Raw genomic sequence first — 27,762 nt, 5'->3', positions numbered from 1 at the left:
GTAATACACTTGAGGATAAAACCTGCTATTGAATAGGGAAAGGCATAGATTTACCACACAGTGTTTGCTCAAATTTTGAAAAATCATTACAATGCAAGAATATGTTTTGGAAACCAGAGCTCCGATATTGCGGAAGTCTATAAGTACACAGTCAAATATGGTGTTGCCTTTACTGTGGCACTATGAGTCACATATTAAGCTCTGCTGATTTCAATCTACAGACTGAATCTGCTGATTTCAATCTACAGCTGCAAAAAGTTACTCGCAAAACCCACTTCATCCAGATTTTCAATACCTCATCCATGAAGAATGTTTTCATGCTCAAAATTCTTTAAATGTTAACAGGATTCTTGTACTTAATTAATATTTTAAAAAATAATACATTTTCTCTATCAAAATACGTTGTTTAAAAAACACAGGAAGCAATCTTTCTGAAGGACTTTTGACTTCATAACTTTTCAATATTGGATTTTTAAAAATTAATATACACGTTATATACATATACATATAAACACATACACAAGTGGTGTTTTATGTGCACTTAGATATATCAGATGGAGCATCATTCGCAAAACAAACTCCATCTGTTGCTGTTCGAATTTTCTGAATGAAAAATTAACAACAGAAATCAAAGGAAATTCTAAGAACTTAAACAAAGGCTATTTTTTTATCATTCAGTCTGGACAACACAGGAGCAAGAAGTAAGATGCTCGCATGTTACAAAAAGCAGTATGTACAGGACTGACTTTTTCAGCTGCCTGTAATTCCTAGAGCCTTCTGAATGCTAGAGGCCAGGCACAGTGACACAGAAAGTCACTTTGTTCGTGGACAGTAGAGCCCATTTATGGTAGGGATCCAAGGAAATGCATGACGTACCAAAAGGAAAATTCACTTAGCTTAACATGATGCTATGAGAACAGGAGGGGCAGGGAGCTGCAGCAGAACTGCTGGCAGGGAACCTCTGTTGGCTTGGGATGAAGGAAAGTATGACTGGAAAGATTCCTTCCTGCAGAACTGCTGAACATCCAGTAGCTTCCACAGAAATCTAACTCGAAATGTCACAATTCATCCAAGATCAAAAGAAACTCGTTGCTTCATGCCTCAAGCGTGTGGAAAGTACACAACTGCCACATACTCTTTGAGACGGGTGACTTCTTAGTAAAACGCGGTTCCCAAGTCCTATCCACACTTCTGATACTGAACACCCAACTAGATATTGAAAGTATCTCTTTATTATAATAATCCAACTCTGTAAAATCCACACTACAGAGATTAATCCTTTCAAGAAATGCTAAAATCCATTTAACTTAATACTTGCATTAACACAACAAAGAATCAATCTTTTTATTACCCATAAAAGGACATATGCCTCTCTTAAATTACTGTGGGTAATCTGAAAGGACAAGCATTCATAGAAGTGTGGAGATCATACAAACAAGAAAAAAAACAAAAAAAGAGAGAGAAACCCACCTGCATGGTTCGCAGTGTATCAACAGTCTCTACTTGTGGCACTACTTTGACCGGCTGACCCTCCCATGCACTCCAGCTGTCATCTGAGCCATGGTCTTTATCACTGTGTTTGGTCATTAGTAAATAGGCCTCGTATGCAACATCATCTGAATCCTTTGTGCAATCCTTTCCAGCAGCTGCATTGAGAAGCTGCAAAATCACAGATTTTTCCCCTGCAATACTATTTGGTACGAATACTTGTAAATTCTCGAGTCCAGGGATTTGTACCTGTAGAAAAAAATATAGATATTGAATGAGTGACTCTCACTGTCTTCTATGATACATAAAATAGATAAATATCACCTCATTTAAGCAAAAGGGAGTTTGCATTTTAAACAGCTGTACAATATACATACTAAAACAATACATTCAGCCATTTTTACACTAAAAGTCAAAATGCATTGTACGAAAATATTTGTCTTGAAATCTGGTAGATCACCAATGTTCAGTGACATCCTTCCTTGCACCTTCACAACTGATCCTTCTACATATTCTTCTAAAGGAATCTTGTTAATAAAAAAACCCCGATTTCACATATATGTGTATGTGCATGTATAAAATATATATACACATATTTTTAACAGCAAATTAGCCAAGACTAAGTAAACACTTATGAAGCATACATTTTTAAGACTGAAATAGTAAAAGAATAGAAATTCCTTCAGGATCTCTAAGAATCCACATAACGTTTCTCAATGGCTACAAAAGGTAAGACTAAGAAAAAAATATGGCTAAAAAAGTAACAGTTACTCTTTTACTAGTCACGAAAGAGAGATTAATTAAGTCCAATAAGAATCTTGCATTTATGGCATTTGCATTCTTGTAAATAAAATGCAATATGTACCTGTCAGGGTATAGAAACATGAGTAAGTATACTTATTATTAAGTCAAAGAGCTTAATATGTGATAAGAGTGTTCTCTTTTAATAAAGCTCTACTTACACTACTTAAAACTACTTCTGCGCTATATTTGTCACATTGGTAACAACGCCTCAACCAAGTCAGGCATCTGAATCAGACTGTGGAAACAGTGAAATACTTGATACCTGTGATTTGACATGAGGTAACTGGACTTACAGTCAAGTTAAATACTCTGTTTTCAGAGTTTGATGTCATCAAGCTAGGATAAAACATTGGACTCATTTTTACCACTAGGCAGCCATATTTTGTAATTAAAACCATTATAATATGTAGGCAAATGTAAAAACTTGGTGGTTACTGAAAGCTAAAATAGGTTCCCAAAACTAACGAGCATTTGATTGTAAAGGCTGTTAAAAATTTAAATTCCCTACATAATGTTAGAGGGCCATTTTATGAAGTGTTAACCAAAATGTATTTTATTTTTAAAGATGAAAAAAAGTGGAAAGGCAATATATAGAGACAAATCCTGAGATCCAAATAATCTATCTAGATTATTTAACACGGTTGTTACACAGATTTTTCAAACTCAAGATTCAAAATGTGCATAAGAACAACGATAGTATCTTCACCTAAAATTTAATACTCTGTCTTAAGAGCAGCCAAGAGGGGATACCTGGGGAATTTTTTTTGAAAAGTAAACATATACTGTTTTCCCTAACTATTGTCCCACTCTTAAAACAATTCACAGACCAGGCTACTTCTGAGCCAGATGCTTCATCCCTGCATTTAACCAACCCTTAACTAACTTCTCTCTATGAATTTCTTGGTCTCCCTTTGAACCAATTTCTACTTTTAGCAATCACTTATATAAATCTAACTAGAATTCTGTCATGCAAAAGTTAATAGATTATTTCCCAAATGGGAATGACATGCATATTAAATATATAGAAGGACAAAAAAAAGAACAGCAGATCCAAGTAAATTCAATCTGTTGCAACAATTGTTTTACTGAAATTCAAAGTATGATAAAAGACGTGACATTTTTAAGAAATCAAGTGCAAAACCATAATAGTGGGAACATGTAGCGCAGTAAACATAAGGCACCAAGAGTTTAACCTGCTTTTGCTGTACAACAGTTTTCTAGCAACAGTTATTTTGGAACAGAACATAGTCCCTGCATTGCTGACATCCTTGGCACTCTCAAGGAAGCTCACTAGAGCAGACCTCCCACTATAATATTTTTGCTTTATAAAAGTACACGACACACAGGTCCACAGTCTGAGATTATCTACTTAAACATCTCCATTTATAGATGTATCTGTTTACCTCATAAAGCATTTATTTTTAATAACACTCCCTACTAATTGTTATTTTTCTACTCTCACAAATGAGTAAATATTATTGAAGCAAAATGGCTTTTCCTAAGTCACAAAGAGAATCTTTGGGAGGACCAGGAATTAAGACACTGATGTCCCAAAACACAGACTACCATTCTCAATCGCAGAAACACAGGTAGAGAAAACAATTTGACTGCCACAATTCAATTTTAAATACATGACATTTAAAATGCTAAGATACAGATGTCATATCAAAAAACTGAAAGTATGTCAACAAATATGCTTTGAAATTTTACTTAGCATCCCCACTTTAATTTTTATGCCTCTAAACTGAATTTACCTTCACATACTCTTTTGTTTTCAGATCATTCAGAAGATCTCGCACAGAGGCTGACAAAGCAAATTCTGCTGCTATTTCAAGGTCCTGCAAGTAATGACAAAAGAATATGCTTTCAGACTGAATTTCTTAAAAGCATATAAATAAGATGAGACCCTACTGTTAACTTACCTTCCTCAGCATTTTAGCAAAACCAAGAGCTTTGGAGGCCCTTTCTCTAGCTTCATGAAACAGTTCTTTGAGTGCTCGGCTGGTCTCTATAACAGACCTCCTGAAACATTGGTAAGAACGAAGTGACAATGTTTCAGTAAATCATATTACATTTTTATAGCCATTAGAAAATAAGAACTATTTACATATAGAAAGAGCATAGAAAAGATAAATATTTACAAGCAGCTGACTGAAATAAATTGAACTTGTGCAGGCACATTTTTGATAAGGATATAAAAACTGAATTTGAAGACGTTGCATAAACAATCTCTCATACCCTGAACTAAAAAGAAGGTTACTAGGCTTCAAAGAACAAAATGATGGTTCATTACTACCACACAGAAAAATATCTGCAATAAGGTCTCTGGAATCTTGCATTTATGATGTTTGCAATCTTCGAAATAAAATGCAATATGCACCTGTGAGGGTATAGAAACACGAGTAAGGGTACTTATGATTAAGCCAAAGGGCTTAATACCTGATTTCATCTGATGCAGTACTGTCATCGGCACTGGCCCAAAATTCATCACAACTGTCTTGTAGTCCAGAATCTAAAAATATTCCTGTAGATTTCAGCAGCATTCCTGCAATATCACTGTAGCAACAGAAATGATGGAACTTCAGAGTCTTATTCAGGTAGCATGGCACCTTAAACTTCTTCCTACTCTGTCCAACTCAAGAGAGCCATGTTTCCAAGTCTGCCTGCGGAAACAAGCAGCATCTCGGGCGGCCCTCAGTTACTGTGCAAGCACAGGGCTAACAGGGGCCTTCTTCAGAAGCAGCAATTCTTGCTGTAGCTGGAGTAAGAACAATCACAATCTACTGCAACTTATAGCTGCAGTCATTGTAATAATTGATGAATTCACAAAGACTATCAACTGCCTACTAAGGCCTCAAGAAGCCCAATCTGGGAACCGTGAACAAGTGCTGACTTGAACAGGTATCTGGCATAAATTAACGCCGTAAGCAGAGTAATTAAATAAAACCTACCAGAATAGTTTTCCAGCTTGAGCTTCACCTCCTCTTATATAAGGAGTTATTTCTTTGGTGAAATTCCATTCTTCCTCCAACAGATTTTTTAAACTATGGGATGCTTGAGGTAACTGCTGTAGCATTTGGATCCAGCTTCGCATATAATCAAAGTAAACCTGTATATGGGAAGAGATAATTTTAATAGAAATTGTTACGCAACATGTAACTAAGGATTAAAACTTCTTACATCATCAATCTCAATATTATACAATTTGTAGAAAAAATTTCTACAACATTTTGCATTTGCTATGACAGAAAATGAGCTACATGTTTCCATACAAAAGGTGAAATTTCTGGCTCAGGAAGTACAAAGTGCTACTGAAATATTAAATACTATGTCTTCATGATATTTTTCTGAAAACATTGACACTATCATCACCTCACTTGCTGTGCTGCTATTCACCATTGTATCAGTGGATATCCACAGTGGCCAGAGTTTTTAAAGCTGAACTACTTGCTGAAAAACAGTTTCTAAATCCTTTACTAACTGGATTACTCCAAAAAGGTTTTATCTGAACATATCCTCCTGCATATGAATAAGTGCAGTGTACAGGCTTCTCGGATTCTACACCATACCTTGTGTTCCTTTATATCAACTCTTACCTCTCACCTTTATTTAATTATTATTGTTTTAAACAAACAAAAATCCAGGTAAGTAAAATTCTTCTTCAAACATCTGCCCTTCAGGATCATACAGTATGCAAAAAATTAGATGCAATTTTACCATGTTTTAGGTCAATAATATATAACATCAACCCATGTCCCTCCTTAGAAATGGTTAGGACACTCTCCATGGGTTTCAGGTATTTTTGGACCACACTGTAATAATGCCAAGGTCATAGAATGGTTTGTGTTAGAAGGGACCTAAAAGATCACCTAGTTCCAACCGCCCTGCCATGGGCAGGGACACCTTCCACTAGACCATGCTGCTCAAAGCCTCATCCAGCCTGGCCTGGAACAATGCCAGAGAGGGGACATCTGCAAGTTTTCTGCGCAGCCTGTCCCAGTGCCTCACCCTCCCTCACAGCAAATTACTTCTTCCTAATATCTAATCTAAATCTACCCTCTTTCAGCTTCACTACGCAGTCTGATTAAAAGTCGCTTCCCATCTTTCCTGTAGGTCCCCTTTAGGTAATGGATGACTGCTACAAGGTCTCTCCAGAGCCTTCTCTTCTCCAGGCTGAACAACCCCAGCTCTCTCAGCCTGTCCTCATAGGGGAGGTGTTCCAGGCCCCCAGCTCACTGTCGTGTCTCTCCTCTGGACCTGCTCAAGCAGGTCAAGAGTCTTTCTTACACTGGGGGCCCCTGAGCTGAACATAGTTCTCAAAGTGGGATCTCAAAAGAGCCGAGTAGATATGGAAAACCTTAAAATTCTGCTCTGGGTTAGGTAGGTACTGTGTTCTGATAGTCTCAGGCTATAACCTCATTCTTGACTTTATTTCATGTTTCTTGCACTGTCAGCCTCATTCCTCTTCCAGCACTTCTTCACTACCTTGCCTGCCTACACAAGGAGTCCACAGGTAAAAACAAAGAATAAGTTCCACCTCCAAGGCCTCATTAATCCTGCCTTAACCTTCATATTTCCTACAAGCTTTCCCTATCTGTGTTTTCAGTCTAGATCACCTCAGCTGTCCCAAACTTCTGACAATCTTGAGCATTCTTTTTTTTTTTATTCAATACTAAAAGATTATTAAAAGTTTAGTTTAAGTGTATGGAATTTCCAATTCTATTTATGAACCATTTTATTATAAATGCAGGCAATTTACATGTATACTGTACCACAGTCTAGTAAAGCAAAAATCTGTATTGATAAAATGGCAACGGCTACTGTGTTACTTTTACAAGTTCATCAAAACAATTATGTTAAAGTAGCATAACAACAACAACAACAAAAAAAGCAAGACCTATACCAAGCAGGGACAGTAGATTTCTAGTAGCAATATTGAGATTAAAACACTTACTAGAACTCCAAATATCTTCCCCTTTTTGAAGCTTACCATTAACATTTTATGCAGGTCCTCTTCAAAAGAATCAATGTTGTAATCAATCTTTTGTAAGTCATTTAACACCTCCCGTAACATAAACTGGTAATATTGCTTCATTAACAGGCCACCCTTCAGAACCTCTTTACACTCTCTCACCAGCTGCAAGAGAAAAACCAAAAAACTGCTATCAGTCAAGACACTACACTTAAATTCTCCCTGGGAAGTGAAAGTTCAATTTGTCAGTCCAGTTTGTCTAAATGTTAGTTTATCACTACATAATTTCTACAGTTTTTAGAAATGAGTACTGTCGCTCTGCCTATCTCAAGGGAAGACGTGACCAGTCTTCCAGGATTATTTAATTGCCATCATGCCATTTGTGACATAACCACACATGGAGATGGAGGCAGATGTTTCAGACCATTCCCTGCACAAGGCCACAGTAAATGACTTAGTTCTGAAGTTTAGGAGTGGGCAAGAGGGCTCACAATCATCAGATCACTAGTTTTAAATGGCAGCAAGTCAGGAATGATATGCAACGTGTTTGACAGATGGTTAGAGACCTACAAGAAATGTTTTACTACAGGAAATTAATTGAAAATCTATCGGGCAGGTGTCCAGAACTCTAAAACCCATATCAGACTTGGAAACAGTGAGCACTTCTTTTGTCGGTTCCCTGGGGAGGCTAACATGAGGAAAGTTATCTTTTTAACTGTAAGAAGTGGTCACTTTTGGCCACAGAGCTGTCACCCTTCCCTGAAAGCTTACGGTTTTATTTATTTGAAGAAACATGCACAACCACAGACACAGGAGAACACAAACAGCAAGAACTGTTTCAAACCTGCACTACGAAATGTGTTTCTTTCAGAAGTCCTTCCAGTGCTAAGTGTGTGTTCTTCTGAAATTATTATTGGCCTCTAGGTCTGACAATCTCTGACCTTTTCTGAGCAACAACTTCATTAAATGAAGAGTCTGAGAGGAAGAATCATTCATTTGGGGAGTCAGAGGGAATGGAATTTTTGGTTGGTTAATCTGCTTCTTAAAGTCTCCTATAATGTCTATCCTGGCAAAAACAGTATGTACTGGACTCAATGTATGAGAAATTATAATGGTATGAAAGCAAAACAAACCATACAATAGTGTTATTTATATGACAAGTGTCTTTGGAATCTTTTACAGGTGAGAACGTGTTATGCTGTTCTCTCCTGCGTGAAGGGGGAAACAAGGAGTAACATTCTGAACTAGGTAGTTTAAAATTTACCAATGGTTAGGTAAAAAAGTGGAGAAAAAAAAACGTATCTTTTTATAAAGGGGAAATCTAATAATCACTTATTTATCTCCCTAACACATCATATATTTAAAAATGAATGTGCATTCTTGACTCACTCAATCACATTCAGTTAACCTGTTCGGGATTTTTGTTCAAAGAATTTACACTTCATCAATAATTAACTACCCATCACAGACACAGATGGGATTTTGCAATGACTTATCCATAAAACTTTAGTATATAGTATGGCATATCGTACAGATACAAGTAAAGTTCAGTTCTGAAACTTGCAACGAGTAGCATTTGTCTATTAAAAAATAAAATACTCTCAAAACTACATTAAAAATAGAGGGGTTTTTTTGTTGTTTAAATAACACTGCCATACTGTGATGCATAGTGCTATTGAATAACAGAATACAGGATTTATAAAAAGCCCTGTAGCGCTAATGTTAAGTGTCAGCTTTTGGAACTGAAACTCACGAGGCAACAGGCAAACAAAAGTATTGTCTATAATGAGCACACTAAAGAATGTGCATCTTAGAGTGAAAATATTATCATTATTGCTGGTTTGTTTGATGGTTTGCTTTTTGTTTATGGAGTTTGTACAAGAAATTATTTTCTGCAAAGCAGGTGTGCAGGTCACACAGCCTCCAGGGTACTGTAGTTTAGAGCAAGAAAGTTTATATTAAGTTTTCTGATTTTTGGTGGTTTGTTTTTGCCCATCCCCACAATATTTGCTTGATCTATACAGTAACAATCTACCAGCAGACATTCAATTTTTCCAGTAACTTCCAAAATATACGACACACCTACCCTAAGTGACTTATAACTACGTGCAATACACAAAACCTGATTAAGCAGAACACAGTAACTAGTCAGTACATCATGGCCCTGCTCCAAGTGGTGTCAGTCACTTATCAGAAACCAGGCAGGTGTGAGTTTTCAACTAGGTCAGACTACCTCAGAGTTAATGCCACATGACAACAATGACTGTTAACCCCAAAATTCCAGGAGGTACCACATACTGTTAAGATCATCTAGACAGAGTGTTGATCATCACATATGGGTCTCCCCATCCAAACACACATGCTTTAGCTGTCTGCTTCTGTCGTCATTAAAACATATTCAAATACTACCTGGTTAACAGGTATGTGGATAACAGAATTCGGAATGAAGAAATCAGCACCTGTACCAACATACAATATGATATTGTGCTTCTAGTTATAGAGTATGCAAAAACCACATCTCCATATGAAATACAAGACTATTTATAAAAGTTATTACAGAACTATACACTGTCATTTCTTAAACTAATGCTGTTTAAACTGGAAACCTCATCATAACAAAACGACAAAGTAATTTCAAACAAGAAGCATTAAACAAACAAAAACAAACAAACAAAAGAAGAACACAAAAACAACAGTTGACACAAACCTGTTTAATACTCAGAAGAGACGGTTCCCCAGCAGGTCTTTGTTCCAACCTTAGCTTGAGACATTCATGGATAACATTGAGCAGAACTCGGCAGAGGACCAAGAATGCAGGTTCAAAGGATGGTAAATCCATGGATTTCAGCTCCTCCCATGATACAGTGCTGCATTTTTGCTCACAGCAAGGTGGAGAATTTAATAACTGCACATAGTCTGAACACAACATGGTGTCTGGAAATTCTGAAAACTGTAACAAGAAACAGGTATCATTCAAAGAATACTCAAATTCTTCAGGATTTAGCATTTGTTTAAAGTATCATGCGCAGAAGTCTGTTTGTAAGATTCTATTACCACAGAGGTTTCGGTATCTGTTTCTGTTTGGTTGGTTGTATTTGGTTTTATTATTGTGGTTTGTTTGTTTTTCAGATCAGTTTTGTTTGGTTGTGGTTTTTTTTTGTTTTATTTTTTAATTTGAGGATCAACAGGATGAAGAAAGCAATTATGGACCCTTGGGAGTGAACAATACATTCTCTTACTTTATGTTTCTGTTTTAAAATGATTAAAGTATCCATTAAAGCCTCACTACACAGGAAGAAATTGCTGTTTGTGGTTATGATGAACGTACAAGTTCAGCTTAACATTACATATAGGAACATATATTCGGGTTATTATAAAACACAATACTTGAGTATTTCAAAATATATTAAAGAATTCAAATGTCTTACACTAACGACTATATTTAGAGAAACAAATTTGTACTTGATTACACCAGGTGAGTAACTTAATTCCTTTTCAAATACATAACGCATATATTATATAAAACTTCACATTGTAAAAGTAAAGAAAATATCACCAGCTAAATGGAACTAAAGTATTGAAAAAAACAACTTATGAACTTTGGTAGATGTCAAGAATTGAAACTGAAATTAAAAAGGAATATTAAAATATAACGAGATCAAGCTTGTTTTTTTCAATTAATAATTTTTTAAATATAAATGCAATGACATTTCTAATTAGAAAAAATAAGTGAATCTATCTGAAATAGACATCTCAGACATCTAAAGTATACTGTGATAACATTCTTAGCAAAGCTGTGCATGGAGGTGCTCTGGGGTTTAATTTAGGAAGAAATTTTGGACTGCAATATGTGTGCAGCTCTTAAAAATAACAACATACAGCACATTATCTAAAGAGAACTTTTGTTTCAGATCAAGTTTGTTCCATTCTAATTCTCATTTCACAGCTGCTAACTATGACAACAGAATCTCCTTCATTCATATATTACACAAAACTAGCAACTTTTAGGTTTTTCTTCAGTGCCAGATTTAAATAACCACTTCAAAGGAGAGGAAAATATTACCAGAAATTAGATCAAATAATAAGGTGCTACCTAGAAAGTTTTTAAAAAAATAATCTACTTTTAAGCTTACTATTTAGCAGAAAATTAAAAAAAAAGTTTAGTCCTTTACGCCTACTCACACATTTTTGAGATCTGTTGTACAAGCTCTGCTTTCTCAGAAGAGCCACACAAAATTACAGCCACTGACAAAGTCAGTTTCCTTGGTGTTTTTATTTTTTAATATTGTGATATTTCTTAGCTGTCATGGGTGATGGAATAGCCTATTCATTACTGTCTAACACTGGCACAAAACATGATGTGCTGTAGATTCTTAAGTGGTTTATAAACCCACTAGCTCATTATGCAGAAAGAGCAAACATGCATGAGTGGGGATTTCCTTTATACCTACTTTACTTGAAGTTTAATCAGTATTTAATGTACAGTATAAGAACTTATCTTCTTAGATGGTATATATTAATGTCTTCTTTTTACTAACTCCCTTTTAAAGAAACATATAGCACCAGAGCTAAAGGCTTTTACACAAGTTTTCATTAATAATAGGTCATGAAAATACTACGCTTCTACAGTACAACAAAACACTTAAAAAATACAATCCTCATTGTGATGCAAGTATAGTGTTAGAAAATTTAGTTCTTATAAAAATATTGAAGAACTAGTCTATGAGCAAAAATAACGCAACAAAATTGAAAAAATGTGTTACTTAATTTTCTAATATTAAACGTAAGAGAACATGACACAAGGGCTTAGTGTTAGACACCAAAACTTCTACTTTCCAATTTAACTAATCTTAATCTTCAGTGGGCCCAATCTGAAATGTTTCAAGTGACTGCTAAATACTTCTTTAAAAAACCCCAAGAAAGCAAAGTCCAAGACATTTATTGAGATTACACACAAAATCCATATTGAAAAGTGCCAGGTGAATAAACAACAAATAGGGTACATGGGCTTAAAAACTATCCTAAAATAAAATCTCTGATTTGTCCACTAAAATAAGAAATATCACCCATTTTCTTTAAGAATCAAATCATACAAGTAATGTACAAATAGAGCCTTGTTAAATTAACAGAGCCTATGACAAGTGACACTTGTACTTTAAAAAACATTAAACAAAGCTATCTCTATAAACATTTACATATAAGATGAAATGAGCAGTAAAACGCACACAAGTGGAAGAATCCAGAAAGCACATTTTAGATGAAAAATAGTGTTTAAGTAACAACAGAAATGAAAGTATGCCCAGAGACCCTAAAGACTATGTATACACATAAACACAAAGTCAAAGTAACACAGATGAACAAAACACTAACAGCTCTGGCTGCATACAAATAACTGAACTGCACCAGAACAACCCAACGCACTGCATTCAAAGTACTGTCATATGCAAAGACCAAGCAATTCAAAACAGTTTCTTCTAAGTTAGTCTGATGTCATCTTTTGCTGCAGTAGGCACCACACTTCTGACAAACAGTACCTCTTTTAATTCTAGCGCAGGAAATAGGTTCACAGTTTTGTAACATTCACCTTCGGTCACAAAGTCATTTCTTAAAAGAGGACAATATTCCCCAAAAAATCTAGCAGTTACTGAAAATTAACATTCAAATAAGTCAGAAGGACAGAGAAGGAGGGAGAGATTATTAGCCTTAAATCTTACACAAGTCATCCAACACTAAAGTACCAAAAAGTATAATTCTGTGAAGCTGCAAAGACACTAGTTACTAGTATTTCATTAACTTGTTTTAAGAGCTCCATTTATGAAGTCAATATATTGGAAGCATTTGGCAATTTCAAAAATATATTCAAAGTAGTTCTCAATAAGCTCAAATAATGTTTATTTCCTTTGTTGATTTAAAGGTATTTCTACCAATGAATTAAGTTGAACTTTCTATCTAAGTACATAAGGTTTGGGGGTACTTTTGGTTACTGTAACAGATACCTGCACATCTTGCTTAGGCACATGACTCTTTAGAAATACAAAAAGATTTTCTTAATGAAAACTTCTAGAACACAAGCTAAAACCCATTAGAGAAAAAATTCAACTAATAGCTTCATTTTCTACAGTAATATCTACACTAGCAACAGTATGAATTAAAACTTTTTCAAAATCAAATAACATTATAAACTCATTTATCTTAAAAAAAATAACCTCTCAGGGAGATAAACAATTCTTGTCCTTTTGCAAATGTGACAGTCAACACTTGAGCAACGTGTCAAAGACCACACGTGATAGCTATATTAGAACAGGCACATTGGCTAAGAAATTCCTTTGTCCAGAAGCCATGGCCAGGCCCCACAGACACTATCACTTTTCAAGAAAGGCAAAGTAGTCTGTACTACCAGTTCTTCCTAATACAAAAATGCCTACAAGTTAAGGAACAGTTTGTATTAGGAAACAATATTCTGCCTTGAAAGAATTAGTAACCACAACTTACCATAGGAAACTCCAGCTACCGTCCTTTGTTTACTGCTTATTTTATAATTTTTAAATTACCTTATGATCATTCATAACTGAGAATATAAAATGACCCAAAGGAAAAAAAATAAACTAAGAGACAGCTGAAGAACTAAACATGCTAACATGACCTGCTTTCATAGATTTCAAGGTTAATAGTGTCCATTCACTTATCCCATCTGGCCTGAAGCATAACATGCCACCACAGTACTTCATTCATTTAGATGAGGAAAACCCCCCAAAAATAGTGACATTTTCATAAAGGATGTCTTGCAGAGAGATATCCAGTCTCAAAGACAAGAAGAGGAAAATGATCACTTCCATGGCTAATTTTTCTCACAATTCAGCTTCTTTGCCTAATTTTCCATTGTAATTTTTCTGACTTATGGCTTTAGGCATTAGAAAATGTAATGAGCAAAGACGCTATCCTAAAAATGTAATTTCAGTTACTAATAAGTACAGAGAACTAGCTTGTGCTTCACACAAATTCTGATTCAGGTCAAATGACAGACTTATTTCAGTGAAATTACAGCTGGACTCCTAATCATAACGTACACTGTGTTTCAAAAACCAAGAAAGCAGCAAAAACTTTCAAAAGATCCCAATATCTCCAATTATCAGTTAGAAACAATACAGCAGTGGAGGTACTCTTGTTACGCATTTACACTAGTAGCAACCTACCTCCAGCTCGTGATCACTCCTTACCAATGCCATACGGGCCCTTTGCAATGAACCATGCATGAGCTTGTGCAGTCTTAAAATTAGCTTCCTCAACCCCATTTGCTTCAGTGCTTTATCTACAAATGGCCTGTAAATAGAGGTCAAACAGTGTTGGCTGCAGCTGGCCTCAGCACTGCATTCTGGAACAACCCAAGAGGCAGAGTCATCCTCAGATTCAAGCCTATCGAGTCTCCTTGAAAAATGGTCTTGAAAGTCAAAATTTGGCTTATTAGTAAAATTGTTCTTAATGGCTTGTCTAAGTTCCTCAACATTCTCCTCAGAGATTTGTTCTTCCCCATCGCTCTCCTCTGTGCATGTTCCTGAAGATTCCTTCAGTTCTGTTTCCCTATCAGTTTCTTCATCCTCTGGATCATTGTCCTTAGATGATCGAGGAGAAGGAATTTCAAACACTGGCCAGCCAATGTCAGAAAGGTTTTTGATGCCCAATACAGTTCCCATAATCCTTAGTTTTTGATTTAAGTCTTTTGTGATATTTAACCATAGACAGAGTGCCTGCACTCTGTCTTGGAAGTCCTTTGCAGCATACTTTTCATAGTCCTTTTGAAGAGCCTGCAGAGATGGATAAAGTGCTTCTATATACTCTAGCAGCTCCATTATCCGCTTTACTTGCTCAAATGAGACCCGCTGGCGATGGAGGTGTTCATGGTAACTTGAGTAACCCAAAGCACTAGTTCCATGTGATGCTTTGCAAACCCGTTCTCCTGAAGTACCATTGAGACTGGCTCCATTTTTTACACAGGAGAAACTTCCATAGTTCACTTTGAAGGTGAGGATTTCATTGATGATATCAGGGATAGCTTGACGGGCCGCATAAAGATAGAGGTCTTGGTCATTAATGCTCCGGCCAGCATGCCAAGCTTGCAGCTCCAGCCAGATCAGTTCATTGGATCGGTTCAGCCAGACAGAAGAAGTGTTTTCCTGTCCTCTTTGCTCCCTGTCCTTTTTCTTTGAGACTGAGGTAAGTTTTAACAAAAGCCGCAGGGTTTCAAAGAATTTTAAGCGGTCTGCCGGGCAGTCAGTCCTAGAAGTCTGGCGTGCAGTTCTGGGTATTGGCATGGGCACAGAGACTGGAAGCTTAGCATTGCTACAGCCGAGGCTGAGGTAAGGCTTATTGAGATCGACGTCTGGAATTGTTTTTTTTGGCAGAGACCCACCAACTGAGTCTAACATAAAAGAGCACTGCACATTTTTCTTGTGATCTCGTTCTGTTGTCCTTAGGGTGTCTCGGATCTTTTTCCCTTGCTTATAGCTGTGCTCCTCCACATTTTCAACAGTTTTCCCATTGTCTTTATGCACAGACTGTGTTGGTACACTCATCTTTTCTGTAAGAAAAAAAAGAAAGAATGTGACTGCAGCAACAAGAAAAAGCATTGTTCAATCCAGCTCCCGATCACGTTTCTTAGGTTGAGCATAAAACATTAACACCAATAAAACAAAACAGGCATGGGTAGAAGTAAAACATGGTCTTGGAAATTACCATTAGTATAGCTAACTCCACAGTAGCACCAAAGGAAACTTTTTTCTCCTTTTTACCTCTTTTGTAGAAAGGACCTTAGAGAATTCTCTCATTATCCTGGGAGTATGACATCTACTGAGAACCCAGTATAATCAAAAGGAAAAGAAAGGTTTCCAAGTTCATTTTCATACATTTGTCAAACAATCTCCCAAGCAAAAATTCAAAATGCAACAGAGCATTATCAAGGTTTCCAAGTGAATTAAAGAGACTCCATTGCACATGCAATTTCATAAAAACTGGAGTATGTACAGATTCTGAATTTAGCTTCAATGATCTGGTTCTGCCTCTTGGGGGGCTTGATCTTAATTCTGGAAAACCCCTCTGTAGTCTTAATACAAGGAGCCTTAACACAAGGAGCCTACTTCCCAGCTCCCCTAACACACATGCACTTGCCTTCTCCCTTAGCATATAACAAGAGCTTTTTCCAGCCCAAATGTGCCATCTCCTCTTCTCTTCCTGTTCTTTCCTCAGGACCAGCAGACCTCATCACTCTTCTGCAGCACTAAAAGAAGTGATTCAGTCTAGACTTTACAGGTCAGGAAAGGAGTAACTACTTGGTATTAAAACAGTGGCTCTCTCTCAAGGAATTGGTGGCAGGCTGGAGAGAAGCACCTGTATGTAGACTAGCTGCATTCCAGGGATCAGCAGCTGGAACACAGGCAGCTACATGGTCAGAGGGCCTCAGCTTATTCAAGAACAGAAAAGACTTCCAGAACAATGGGCTGAATACTTTGTCTTCTTTTCACTGTGATTCTAAGGATTATCTGCTGCACAAGGTTCATTCTCTATTCTAGAAGTAGTAATTTCCTTAGAGTCTCTGCTACTGTGCTCCACACTACGACATCCATTTAATACCAGGAATACTAAAAAGCTTATGTATAAAACATGGCCTTTCAGCGGAAGACTAATATTATTCCCTTTCTCTATATGAAAAAATCATGATGGAGAAAGATCTGTCTAGCCAGCATGCTTTTGTGTGACAAAAATTGGAAGAGCTATTGCTCAACATTTCAGAACACTGAAGACTTCATCTTCAAAACTCTCTCAATCCACTTGCAACTTAAATTCTCAAGAATTTGCAAACCACATCCCAGAATCTCTGGTTTGCTTCTAGGAAAACAAGAAACAAACAGAAGATTTTAATTTGTGCTATTTGCCTAACATCACACAAGCTTTCTTGACAGAACGCTGTTCTTGTATGATGCACTTCACTGACTTAATTATCACATGGCCCGTCATTGTTTCACTCACTACATATCCTCCAGCATCTGCAACAAAAGAAGGTACAGTCATATAGAGATCTGTTTCCTTCATCGCAAAATTCCAAACAATCTCTACTTATTTAAGACAGCAGTTCTCTGGAAAAGAACTGGTGTGGTAACATAGCTCAAAGACCATGAAATGTATGCGCACAAAGGTATTGTATTAAGGTTGCACAGATGTCTGAAACAAAAGCAGAGAGAGGCACATGGTCAGAGCACCTTCCTTTGCTTGTTTCCATTATGAACCCTGTTTTCAGCTGGTAATGAGCAATAAGTGAGTTAAATAGACTGTGACCTGCCACACTGCCACCTTCCAATCCTCACATCTAAAAAACTATAATTTAACTCTTGCCATAAACACGTACACTTTTGGGCAGGTCGCAATGTGTACGATGGCACCTAACAATGAGGAAAGAAAAGAGAAATTACATTCTGAAGTATATGAGGAAGAAAGAAGAATCACAAAGTCAACACAGAAACAGTTTCTTGAAAATATGGACTTTATTAATGCCTCTTACACTACTTTTATTTCAGGTATCCATACATCTTTCTCTGAATAGCTAGCAAGTACAATAGCAGATGACATAGAAACCTAACTCAAATACAGGTTTCCTCCTGGAAATGGGAACCTCTCAGTGATTCTAAGGAGCCTGCTGTGGAATTCACTATCTTTGATTTTACATTTATCTACTGAAACATTACTGTCAGACAGTGGTACCTCACCCTCACTAGTTACTAACTCATGAGGTTATCCAGCACCAGGCAGAACACAAGTCTAAAAGCGCTGTGGAGCAAATCAGCTTGAATTCCCTGCCACAGCTGGCACTGCTGTGGGGCAACAACTGCCCAACCAGCAGGACAGGCCAGCCGTGGGAAGACACATTCTGCATGGGCAGGGAAGGAGAAGGAAGATGAGGGAGGCTGGCAGAGATGAAACATGTACAGATCAAATTTTGACAGCGCTTTGATGTTAAAGATTTTGGTGACCTTGCAAAATAAATGCATATTTAAAGATCACTTTCTGAACTTACCCTCTAGCTACCAGGAGGTTCACTAAATCCCTTCAGTTTGTATATTTAATGTTAATCTCCTTCAATACTCCCCACCCCACCAAAACACTTGAAAGAAAAGTAAGTTAAAAATATTATGCATTATTAGACATTCAAAATGCCCTAATACTTCAATATCCATAATTCAAATATACCTGACAATTCTGCAATAAATGAGTATCAATGTTGTAACTATATGAGCTCCTACTTCCAATTTTATTGCAGTTTTGTAATATAGGCTTAAATTTGTAAAACAAGTTCAGCTGTACTAACAAATTTTGAGTGACAATTACCTTCAGTGCCACATAGGGCAGGTAGGTTTCATGATTAAGCAACAATCAATAGGTGAAAGTGGGCACATGGTAGAGTCTGAGATCTTAAACAGCTCATTAAACAAAAATGAGAAAATGAGCTTGAGGAACTTGATGGGGTTAAGAAAGTGGGGTGGACAGAGGTTCCCCTTCAAGTACGAAGTTGCTTAAGTTTCATACTAAAAAGCAGGCAGGGGCACTGTTTTTTACATAGCCCAAGAGCTAACACTTCAGTAGGCAAACAAGCATCGCTGGACTGATATTGCACACCCTCCAAGTCAGAAAGAACTGTCAAGAGACACATGTATGTCTGAGGAGCAACTCTGAAATGTGTTTAACTTATAAAACATTAATTTTTAGTGTTTGGGGGGGGGTTCTTTGTGGTTTTTGTTTGTTTTTCAATATAGAATAAATTTTCTGAGATAGTACACATAGACAAACAAAATAAACTATGAACTTTCCAGAAAATATACAGAACACTATCCAATTCATAAAAACAAAACAAAAAACTGAACACACACACACACACACACACACACACACACACACACACACACACACACACACACACACACAAAAACCCCAAACAAAGAAACAAAGAAAAACACACACATATCTTAAGATAGTAACCAAGAAGAGGATATTATTATTCCAGGAGCAAGAACCACAACCCTCACAAGCAGAAAGCAAGACGCCTTGCTCCAAAACCTCAAAATTTATTAGTAGGGATAAGTAACAGCTCACTATTTCTCACAAAGGTATTGGTCCTCAATATGTGCTAAGTACCAAAGGGTTGCTATGAAATACTATGCTTTAGTATCACATTTTCTATGTTTAGCAACTATCCTTAGGTTAATGTTGCATTAAAAGAGTTTAACTTAGACAAAAGGCACAATTAAAAGCCAGCAGAAGCAGCTTAGTAATTCCAATGCTGGCACAGCTAACTGGCAAATATAACTAAATTTCTCTTTAATTTAGTTAAGAGGTCTTTTGGCGAATGCTCTCTTCACGGTGGCGTTATCCAGAGGTTGTATGAAATGGAATCGAAAGCTTTGGAAGATGTTTGCATTGGCCCTTTTTCTATTACGAACTTGCACGCCATAACTCTATGCAATTGAAGAACCGACTGTATTCCCTTATTCACACTAAACCATTTACCACCTTCTCCCCTATATTTTACCTTGAAAATGTAATCCTTGCATGTAAATGCAGTGTGTGATAACATTCCCTGTTTCATGTGAATCAGTTTAAAAAGATCACTTCCAAAATATTAACTGGCAACAGTCAAGCTGTCGTAACAACTCTGACAAATAATCTTGTCTGACATAGGTTGTCTGGGTTTTGTTGGATTTTTTTGCACCCATCACAAGCTCAGCACAACCACTAAAATGTCACATTTTTTCTTTTCTTCTTAGAAAGGCAGCTTGAAAAGATGTAGCTACTGCATGTTTTTTAAAATTATATTTTCAACCAGCAATTACCACATTCTATATCTGCTCAAAATTAAATAAAGCTTTGAATTCATATTTTGACCTAAAAATGTTTTATTTTGTATCAGACAATGTTACTTAGTAACATTAGGAAAAGACACATATCTAGTATCTTTTGTTTTCTTCCCAGTTATGCCTTTATGACTGGAGTGTCAACAGAAGTAAACCATGGTAACTACATTTTAATAGCTTCAGTGACACTAAAGAGTAAAGAATAATGAATGATAACTCTATTTTGCCATAAAATAGACCCTGAAGTTCTTCAGAACATGAAATTGTGGCAGAGAAGCAACAACACTGTTACTAGAGACCATAGAATAGCAGAAAAAATTTGATTGGAAAGTACCTCTGACAGTCATTTTTTTGCAACCTCCTGCTCAAAGCAGGGTTTATTTCAAAACTAATTAAGGCTGCTCATGATCTTATCCAGTTGTGTTTTGGAAATCTTCAAAGATGGAGATTCAACAACCTCTCTGGCAAACTGTTCACTGTTTGACCACTCCAGGGTAAATTTTTTTCTTTTACTGTCCAGAAGAATTTTCCCTTGTTGCAACATATGACAGTTGCCTCCTATTCTTTCACTGCACCTCAGTATCTGGCTCCACCTTCTGCACATCTCTTCCATCAGGTAATAAAGGGCTACTACTATGACTTTATGGTTATTATTTTAGGAAAAAAAACAAAACAAAACAAAAACCAAAACACAACAACCAAACACCACACCTACCTTTCAAAGTGGAGCGGCTAGAAGGTCTCCCAACGTTATTTTTCTGATGCTTTGTTGACATACGTTTCATCTGGCGGGGTGTACTAGGAGGAGAAGTTCCATAGAAGGTGTCTGCACTGGCTTCATCTGATAATTCCTCAGGGTCAGATTCAGAGATTTTGTAAGTAGCATCTTCTGATTTGCACTCTTTCCTGTAGAGAACAAGTTAAACCACAATGTTATCTGTTGCGATACCTGTTTAGAAAGCTAATCTATCGATAAATCCCAGCCACAGTCAACCTTCTATATTCTTCTGCCACAGCCATGTGTATTTATCCCAAGTCTTTTCATACCCATAAAGACAACTTTCTAATCAAACCAAGTATAGGCAAAATACAACAAAGAGGATGTACAGCCAGTGTCACCAGGAGAATATGGTGTAAACATATATATACATATATTTGTTTCTGAGAAAACTTGTGGCAAGCCTAAAAAAGAGGTACATGAAACAAAGATTCCAATAGACACACATAATGCAGGACAGACAATCTAACCAGCAGCAGAGACAACAGCATAGGTCTTCCCTTCCATCCTCCACTCCCTAACTTGTGCATACCATGAAGGCAACTTCTAAGTTCACTGAAAAGGCTCTCCACACTTCACAGAACTTTTATATACCATGGAAGACCTGAAAGTATTTTACGTATTTTCCACTGACTTTAATATTAAGTAGATTTAACCTCAGAACATTTTTTTGGTAACAAAAAAGTAAGAGGGTCTCCATAGAACATTCGTCATTAGCCTCGATCACTTAGGAGAAAAATACTGGTAATACTTAAAAATAAGTCAGAGCTCTTGCAAACACAAAATTAAGATCACAAATATATGTTCTTCAAACCCCAAATCCAGAGGGTTAGCTTAGTCATTGGACGCTGTATCACTGAATTCAACAGAAAGTGTGTATCTTTGCAGGATTAGTACCTATGTCAGTACAGAGCCCAGCACAATAGCCTTCCATCCCCAAGAAGGACCTTTCGTTGCATTTACATCTAGTAGTATTGGCAAACATTGCAGAGTAGCATTACATACAGTATTACAAAACATTTCATTATTTTTAAAAATGTTGACTTATCTTTGTAATTTTCTGAAACTCTAAACTACTTTGATTTAAATTGTTCAAAGATAAAACTGTAGAGTAAGATTCTTTTCCTTCAGTGATGAACAGGCCTTTTCAGAAAAAGAAAATAAGAAAACAACAACAAAACAACAACTGCACGGTATCATGCAGTTAATCTTAGCAATGGCACAGTTCCACTGCAGAATAAGACAAAATCCAGACTGCTACAATTTTCATATCCCCTTCTCCCTAGCCAAAAAAGACTCCTATAGTCTTTCCTTTGAGTCAATTCTGGCACTCAGACAATTGCCCACTAAGCCAATACTAGGAGTTGATCTATTTGTAAACTCACATGGCAAAAATAAAAAGAAAAGCCATCAGGTTTTGTATGTAAACTCTAGGCAAGCTCAAAGACAACTTCTAGTGCCAGCTTTCTCTCACATGGAGAGGTCAGATGTAAAACAACCACGATAGGGGGCATGCATGCACTCTTATATTAGGACTTGCTTTAACAATAAAATATGACAAATAAAATAAATAATCATGTCAGGTACCCCTTCCTTCCTCCCGGACACTTGTTCTGTCCCACCAAACAAGATCATTCCCGTACAGTGGCAGCTGGGCACAATACCACTAATGGCTGGATCTCCTCTGCATGATCAAGTGACACACAGCAACAAAATTACTCTCAGACTGTGAACAACTGAACTTCAGTACATTTTATACTGTTCACTGACATGTTAGGAAATTTCAAATTCATACACAGAAACAAGGAAACAAACTATTTTAGGACAATCTGTGACCTGTATCATTGCCCTACCCACAAAATATCGTTTGAATTCTTCACAATGTTAAAAGAGCCCCACAAAACAACTACAATCCTCTGGTCAGTTCAGGTTTCAGGGTAAAGTAAATGGCAGCAGGACAAGGTCTTAATCTCACTAACCCTTTATACCCATCTGATGCTTACCTACCCAGGGTAAATATAGAGAAGTGACAAAAAGGGCAAGAGGAGGAAAGGCCAAAACAAATCCCTAACTGATTGAATCCCATGGATAGGCTGGAGCTCAAACTGACACCAAGACCTCTGCCTTCATGCAGAATATGTGTGACATGACGCCCTCACGGTCCTCTCATCACCACCACTCCCCACTGGCGTCACACGTGGAACTCTCTTGCTTTAACATACATCTCAGAGAAGAACACGCACCACTAGCTACGAGGAGGACAAAAAAACACAGAGTTTGCCTCTATTGCCTCACATATTTTATTTCTGAAGCGGGCATGCAAACACAATCTTGACTCCGGTAAAAGACACGGAGGTAAAGAAACATTTGACCTAAACCAGACAGTGCAAGACTAAGGTGAGTACCTTGTAACTTCAATTTCACTTGCATCACAAACATTTTACTTGCTACTATTTTTGAAGCAGATGAGGAACGTTACTCATGCACTGGTGGAACAAGTCTGAGTTTCTGCAGGAAGAAATATGCCAGAATATTGCAAGTCAGTGGAATAGCAGTAAGGCTAACTGAGGGGGAGGGAATAAATCAGAAATCAGATACCGTACTTTTTCTTTGCCCTTCGCTATAAACAGAAATAAATACCTTAACATGCAGAACAGTTATGTTCTCCACAAAGCCATTGAAAGAGTTACTGTGTAAAATACTCTTCTCACATGGCAGCTTTGAGAAGGCAAGTTCACCAACTACTAGAGACAAACTTTAGAAGTTACCTAAGAAAAATTACTCAGGTGGTACGGTAGCACCACCTATAGTCTAAGGAGAGCTCTACAGTGAATTTGGCTACAATGACAACCACACATAATCACGAATGCTTTTAGCCCAGTTTTCTTGCCTTGGGAAATCATGCTGTTTGTGTGTCTTCCAACAATCCAATTCAATTAACCACTATAGCCCAAATATAAGAAAAAAGTCTTAATATGTTCCTACAGATCTTGTGAAAACAGATGAACGAATAACAGAAAAGGACCTTGTAAGTGCTGAACTGGGAAAGTAGAACTCAAGTGTGCGTCTTTTTGGACGCCAGATAAATTTTACTCCTGAGAACTCTTGCAAATAGCCCTACTGCAGAAAACACTGCAGGCAGAGCACAGCCCTCTGATTTTGCCAAAGACAACTCAACCACAAGAGACTAAAACCACATGAAACAAGAAGTGATTGGTTCCAGGGCTTACGGAACCATTTATTTTTGCAGTGATCTCAATGGCCTGGCAGGGCACAGGGCGGGGTGCTGAGGCTCTTGCGGGGCCTGGCAGAGCGGATCCCAGGGGACTCGCGTTGGGTCTCAGCTCCAAGGCAGTTCTAAACCAGTTACCTTGCTATAAAAGAGAGGGATGAACAAACTGATCTTTTACAACCATAAGCTGGTTCGTTCCTTACCAGTCACTACCTTGGTTTGTTTCTCGCTATGTCTGATGAGAGGGCATAAAGTCCAAAAGTATTCAAAACACCCTCCAATCTCACACCTGAATTACATACACACCTATACAGTAGGATCCAGTACAGCTTACTTAACATTCAGCCATTTTGTTTTCTGGGTAATTTAGTAATCTGTTCTTTAATTTCTTAAAAAACATAGCAGGTTTATCACAAAACACACAGCACTAGAAGTCAGATCACGGAACAGCAATTATGCCCTACAGAACCACTCCTGTCAGCAGCTTACAAAATTATCTAACTGGATCTGGCTGGTCTGCTTAGAGGAAGGCACATGGTGCAACCCAGGTTTAATTCAGCATGCTCAGTTCAAGGTTTGTGTGCAAAGACTGTAGCTCGGCTCAGACCACAAATTAATGCTGGTGAACATAAAGATTCAGTTTCACCAGTGAAAGCGTTACTGTACTACAATGCACTAAATATACAGGGTCAGAACTAAAGCAATTACATCAGCTTAGTCATGCTGGTATCAATTTTTCTCATCCAGACAACATCAGACACACATGATCATCAGCAGGAGCCCTCTGGTATTAAAACCAGTTAAAATTTTAACAGATTACTGACATAGCATTTGTAATGTTCCTGTGCCATTTACTTTTATGAACTAACCAAAGACTAATTAAAATCTGCAAACCTATAAAATGCACTGCTGGGAAACCTAAATCAGATTATAGTACTAGTTATTACACAGAATTGTTGGTTCCTAAATACTGCTGCAACCAGAGTTGGAAAACATTAATCACAGATAATTTCTTGTTTGCTACCAAGAACTGCAGGTTTTCTCCCCCACAGCCAGTGAAATCCATTATAATCTCAATTAGGCATACACCCAAAAAGCAAAAGCTAGAAGTGTGACAACTGCAGATACTATTTGCCAAGGACAGTTTAAACCCGATGCTTACAAGGAAGATCGGAAGTGCATAGTTCTCACATGAGACTATTTACGGGTTGCTCCTAGCCTCAATTTTAATGAGCAAAATGCTTCTCATCACTTTAAGAATATAGAAAAGGCTGTATCTTGAATGCATAAATCAGGAACGTTGGGAAAGCTGCAAGAGCAGTATGGTTAAAAAAACCCAACCAACCAACACAAAACACAAACACACACATACAAAAAAACCTACAAACAAAACACCTTGACAGCTCTGAAATGTCAAGAGCTTGTCTTGATTCAATAATCAAGAATCCTTCCAACAAGTAACTACTGGATGTTACACTGGGGTGCATTTCAACAAGAACCTGAAAAGACAAAATACAGTATTTCTTCAATTTGCATCGGTAGATGACAATGGGATATTTTTTTCTCTCTCTCTTTTTTTTTTTTTTTTTAACTAAGTCAAAGCATTGGCAATGTCTTTACAATTCCACCTCAATCCTGAAAACTGAGATAAATCTTCCAGATTCTCAAAGGTCTTCAAACAAAAATAAGAGAGGGGGAAAACTGAGGTATAAATTTTGAAGCAGCAGGAGAAGGAGCAAAAAGTCTGATAACCATTGCTGTTGATAAATGCCATGAGCCTTTGGAAAAATACAGTCATTTATCTTTAAAAATAAATGAACAAATGTAAAAAACACTGAAGATCACATGCGAACATGTTGAAATTATGTAGGCTCAAGTCACACTGAAGAGTACGATTTTTAACCAGTATAAGCTTTCTGCACTTTACTGAAGCATTACTCAAACTTTCAAAGTTTGTAACAACCAATAATAAGAGGTCATGCTAAAAGCTGTGACAGCTACACAGGGGGAAACTTTTCTTTTTAATCTTCCCTTTATACCAGCTACCCTTGATCCTCATAAGCAGGAGTTTGAAGGTATTAGGCACCTACATAATTGAGGTTCAGCCACCACTTATCATCCCACACGCAGCTTAAAAGCTTCCTGAGAATCAGAGCAGTAGAGGTCAACTGACTGCACTACAAGCACACAGTGATAACCTCAACTGAGGCAATTACAACGCTGTAGCCAGGATAATCACGCACCACAACAGCTCCCAAGCTGCACGCTCCAAGGCTGCTGCTGCTTGCAGCCTCACAGGCATTGCGCCTGCACGTGTCAGTACGGCTCTGTCTCAGCACCACCTGTTTCCATACACAGAACTGCAAGATCTGCACAAGGTCCACCGCCAAATTACCAAGTGCTAGTTCTTGACACTCATTGTCTTTGTTTAAAAAACAAAGCGTCTATTTCTCAAATGTATACTCCTTAACAGGGATTCAGCTTGGTAATTTAAGTATGTAGGAAGACAAAGCTGTTCTTAGTAATGTGCATTGCCTATTAGCTAAGGCAGGAGAATACACACAGGCACTAAACATTGCAAATCAAATCTTTTTAAAGCTAAGGTAGCTCTCCCTAAATGTGGTTGCAGTCCCAGAACCCCAGAATGGTTGGGGTTGTAAGGGACCTCTGGAGATCATCTAGTCCGAATTGCCTGCTAAAGCAGGTTCACCTAGAGCAGATCACACAGGAATGTGTCCAGGCAGGTCTTGAATGTCTCCAGAGAAGGAGACTCCACAACCTCTCTGGGCAGCCTGTTCCAGTGTCTGTCACTCTCAAAGTAGAAAGTTTCTCCTCATATTTTCCTCATATCTCACTCAGTCTCTCCTCCTAAGAAAGATGCACCAGATCCCTGATGATCTTTGTAGCTCTCCACTGGGCTCGCTCCAGTATTTTGTTGTCCTTCTTAAACTGGGGAGCCCAGAACTGGACACAGTACTCCAGATCAAAGATAAACAATATCCTTACAAGAACATAATTGCAAATTGTCATCATCCCACAACTGCTGATGATGCAAAGAGCAAACAGGATTTTTAGGTAACCATCTCTGCATCTGTTCAAGCTGAAAAACCAAAGGGTATGCAGTGAGAGCTGCTGAACACTGCACACAAAACAACTCTGGAATCAGCAGCTCTGACTTCTATGGGGCAGTATGGGGTTTCATTTTATCTGCGTAGCACAAGAGAATGTTTCAGTACTCCTGGACCAACAGTAAAAGGAAAGAGCTTCATTAATCAGCCAGGAGCACTCTGGGAAACTAAGACTGAGAATTAGACAACCTAATCAGGGAAGTAAGTTAAGATTAAATGAACTGACGTTCTGCTGAAGTACAGGACTGCTATTCAGTGTAATCTCTTAGTGTTATGTTCCAACATTATGAAAGCATCACACGCTCCTATTTTTTTAATCACCTTTAAAAAATTCCCTGTTCTGAAGGATGCTATTAGCTTAAATAAATGGACTTCCTGAAAAGTTCCTGAGCTCAAAGCAGAAAGGACTATAAATCTAATTTTGCACATGGTCTTCTTTTAAAGGTCTTCTATATTTGTGAACACTA

The 27,762-nt window shown here is 37.4% G+C and overlaps 1 protein-coding gene across 8 annotated transcripts in view; it reads right to left on the bottom strand.

Annotated features, from left to right (window-relative positions):
• Positions 1-27,762, bottom strand: part of MAP3K4 (mitogen-activated protein kinase kinase kinase 4) — a 72,709-nt gene that overhangs the window by 30,779 nt on the left and 14,168 nt on the right. For all 8 annotated transcript variants that reach the window (XR_010471441.1, XM_065057571.1, XM_065057568.1 and 5 more), the window contains exons 2-10: positions 20,873-21,063; positions 14,458-15,839; positions 9,972-10,214; positions 7,283-7,429; positions 5,244-5,401; positions 4,732-4,848; positions 4,215-4,314; positions 4,047-4,130; positions 1,471-1,737 (exon numbers count right to left, since the gene is read on the bottom strand). Coding sequence is in view for 7 of the 8 variants with exons in the window: in XM_065057568.1 (XP_064913640.1) it covers positions 1,471-1,737; positions 4,047-4,130; positions 4,215-4,314; positions 4,732-4,848; positions 5,244-5,401; positions 7,283-7,429; positions 9,972-10,214; positions 14,458-15,839; positions 20,873-21,063 (2,689 nt within the window). In the remaining variant the exon portion in view is untranslated. The remainder of the gene's footprint in view (positions 1-1,470; positions 1,738-4,046; positions 4,131-4,214; positions 4,315-4,731; positions 4,849-5,243; positions 5,402-7,282; positions 7,430-9,971; positions 10,215-14,457; positions 15,840-20,872; positions 21,064-27,762) is intronic.

Source organism: Columba livia, chromosome 3 (genome assembly GCF_036013475.1).
Source record: "Columba livia isolate bColLiv1 breed racing homer chromosome 3, bColLiv1.pat.W.v2, whole genome shotgun sequence".
In the NCBI taxonomy this organism is placed as follows: Eukaryota; Metazoa; Chordata; class Aves; order Columbiformes; family Columbidae; genus Columba; species Columba livia.
This window is presented reverse-complemented; position numbering and strand designations above follow the sequence as displayed.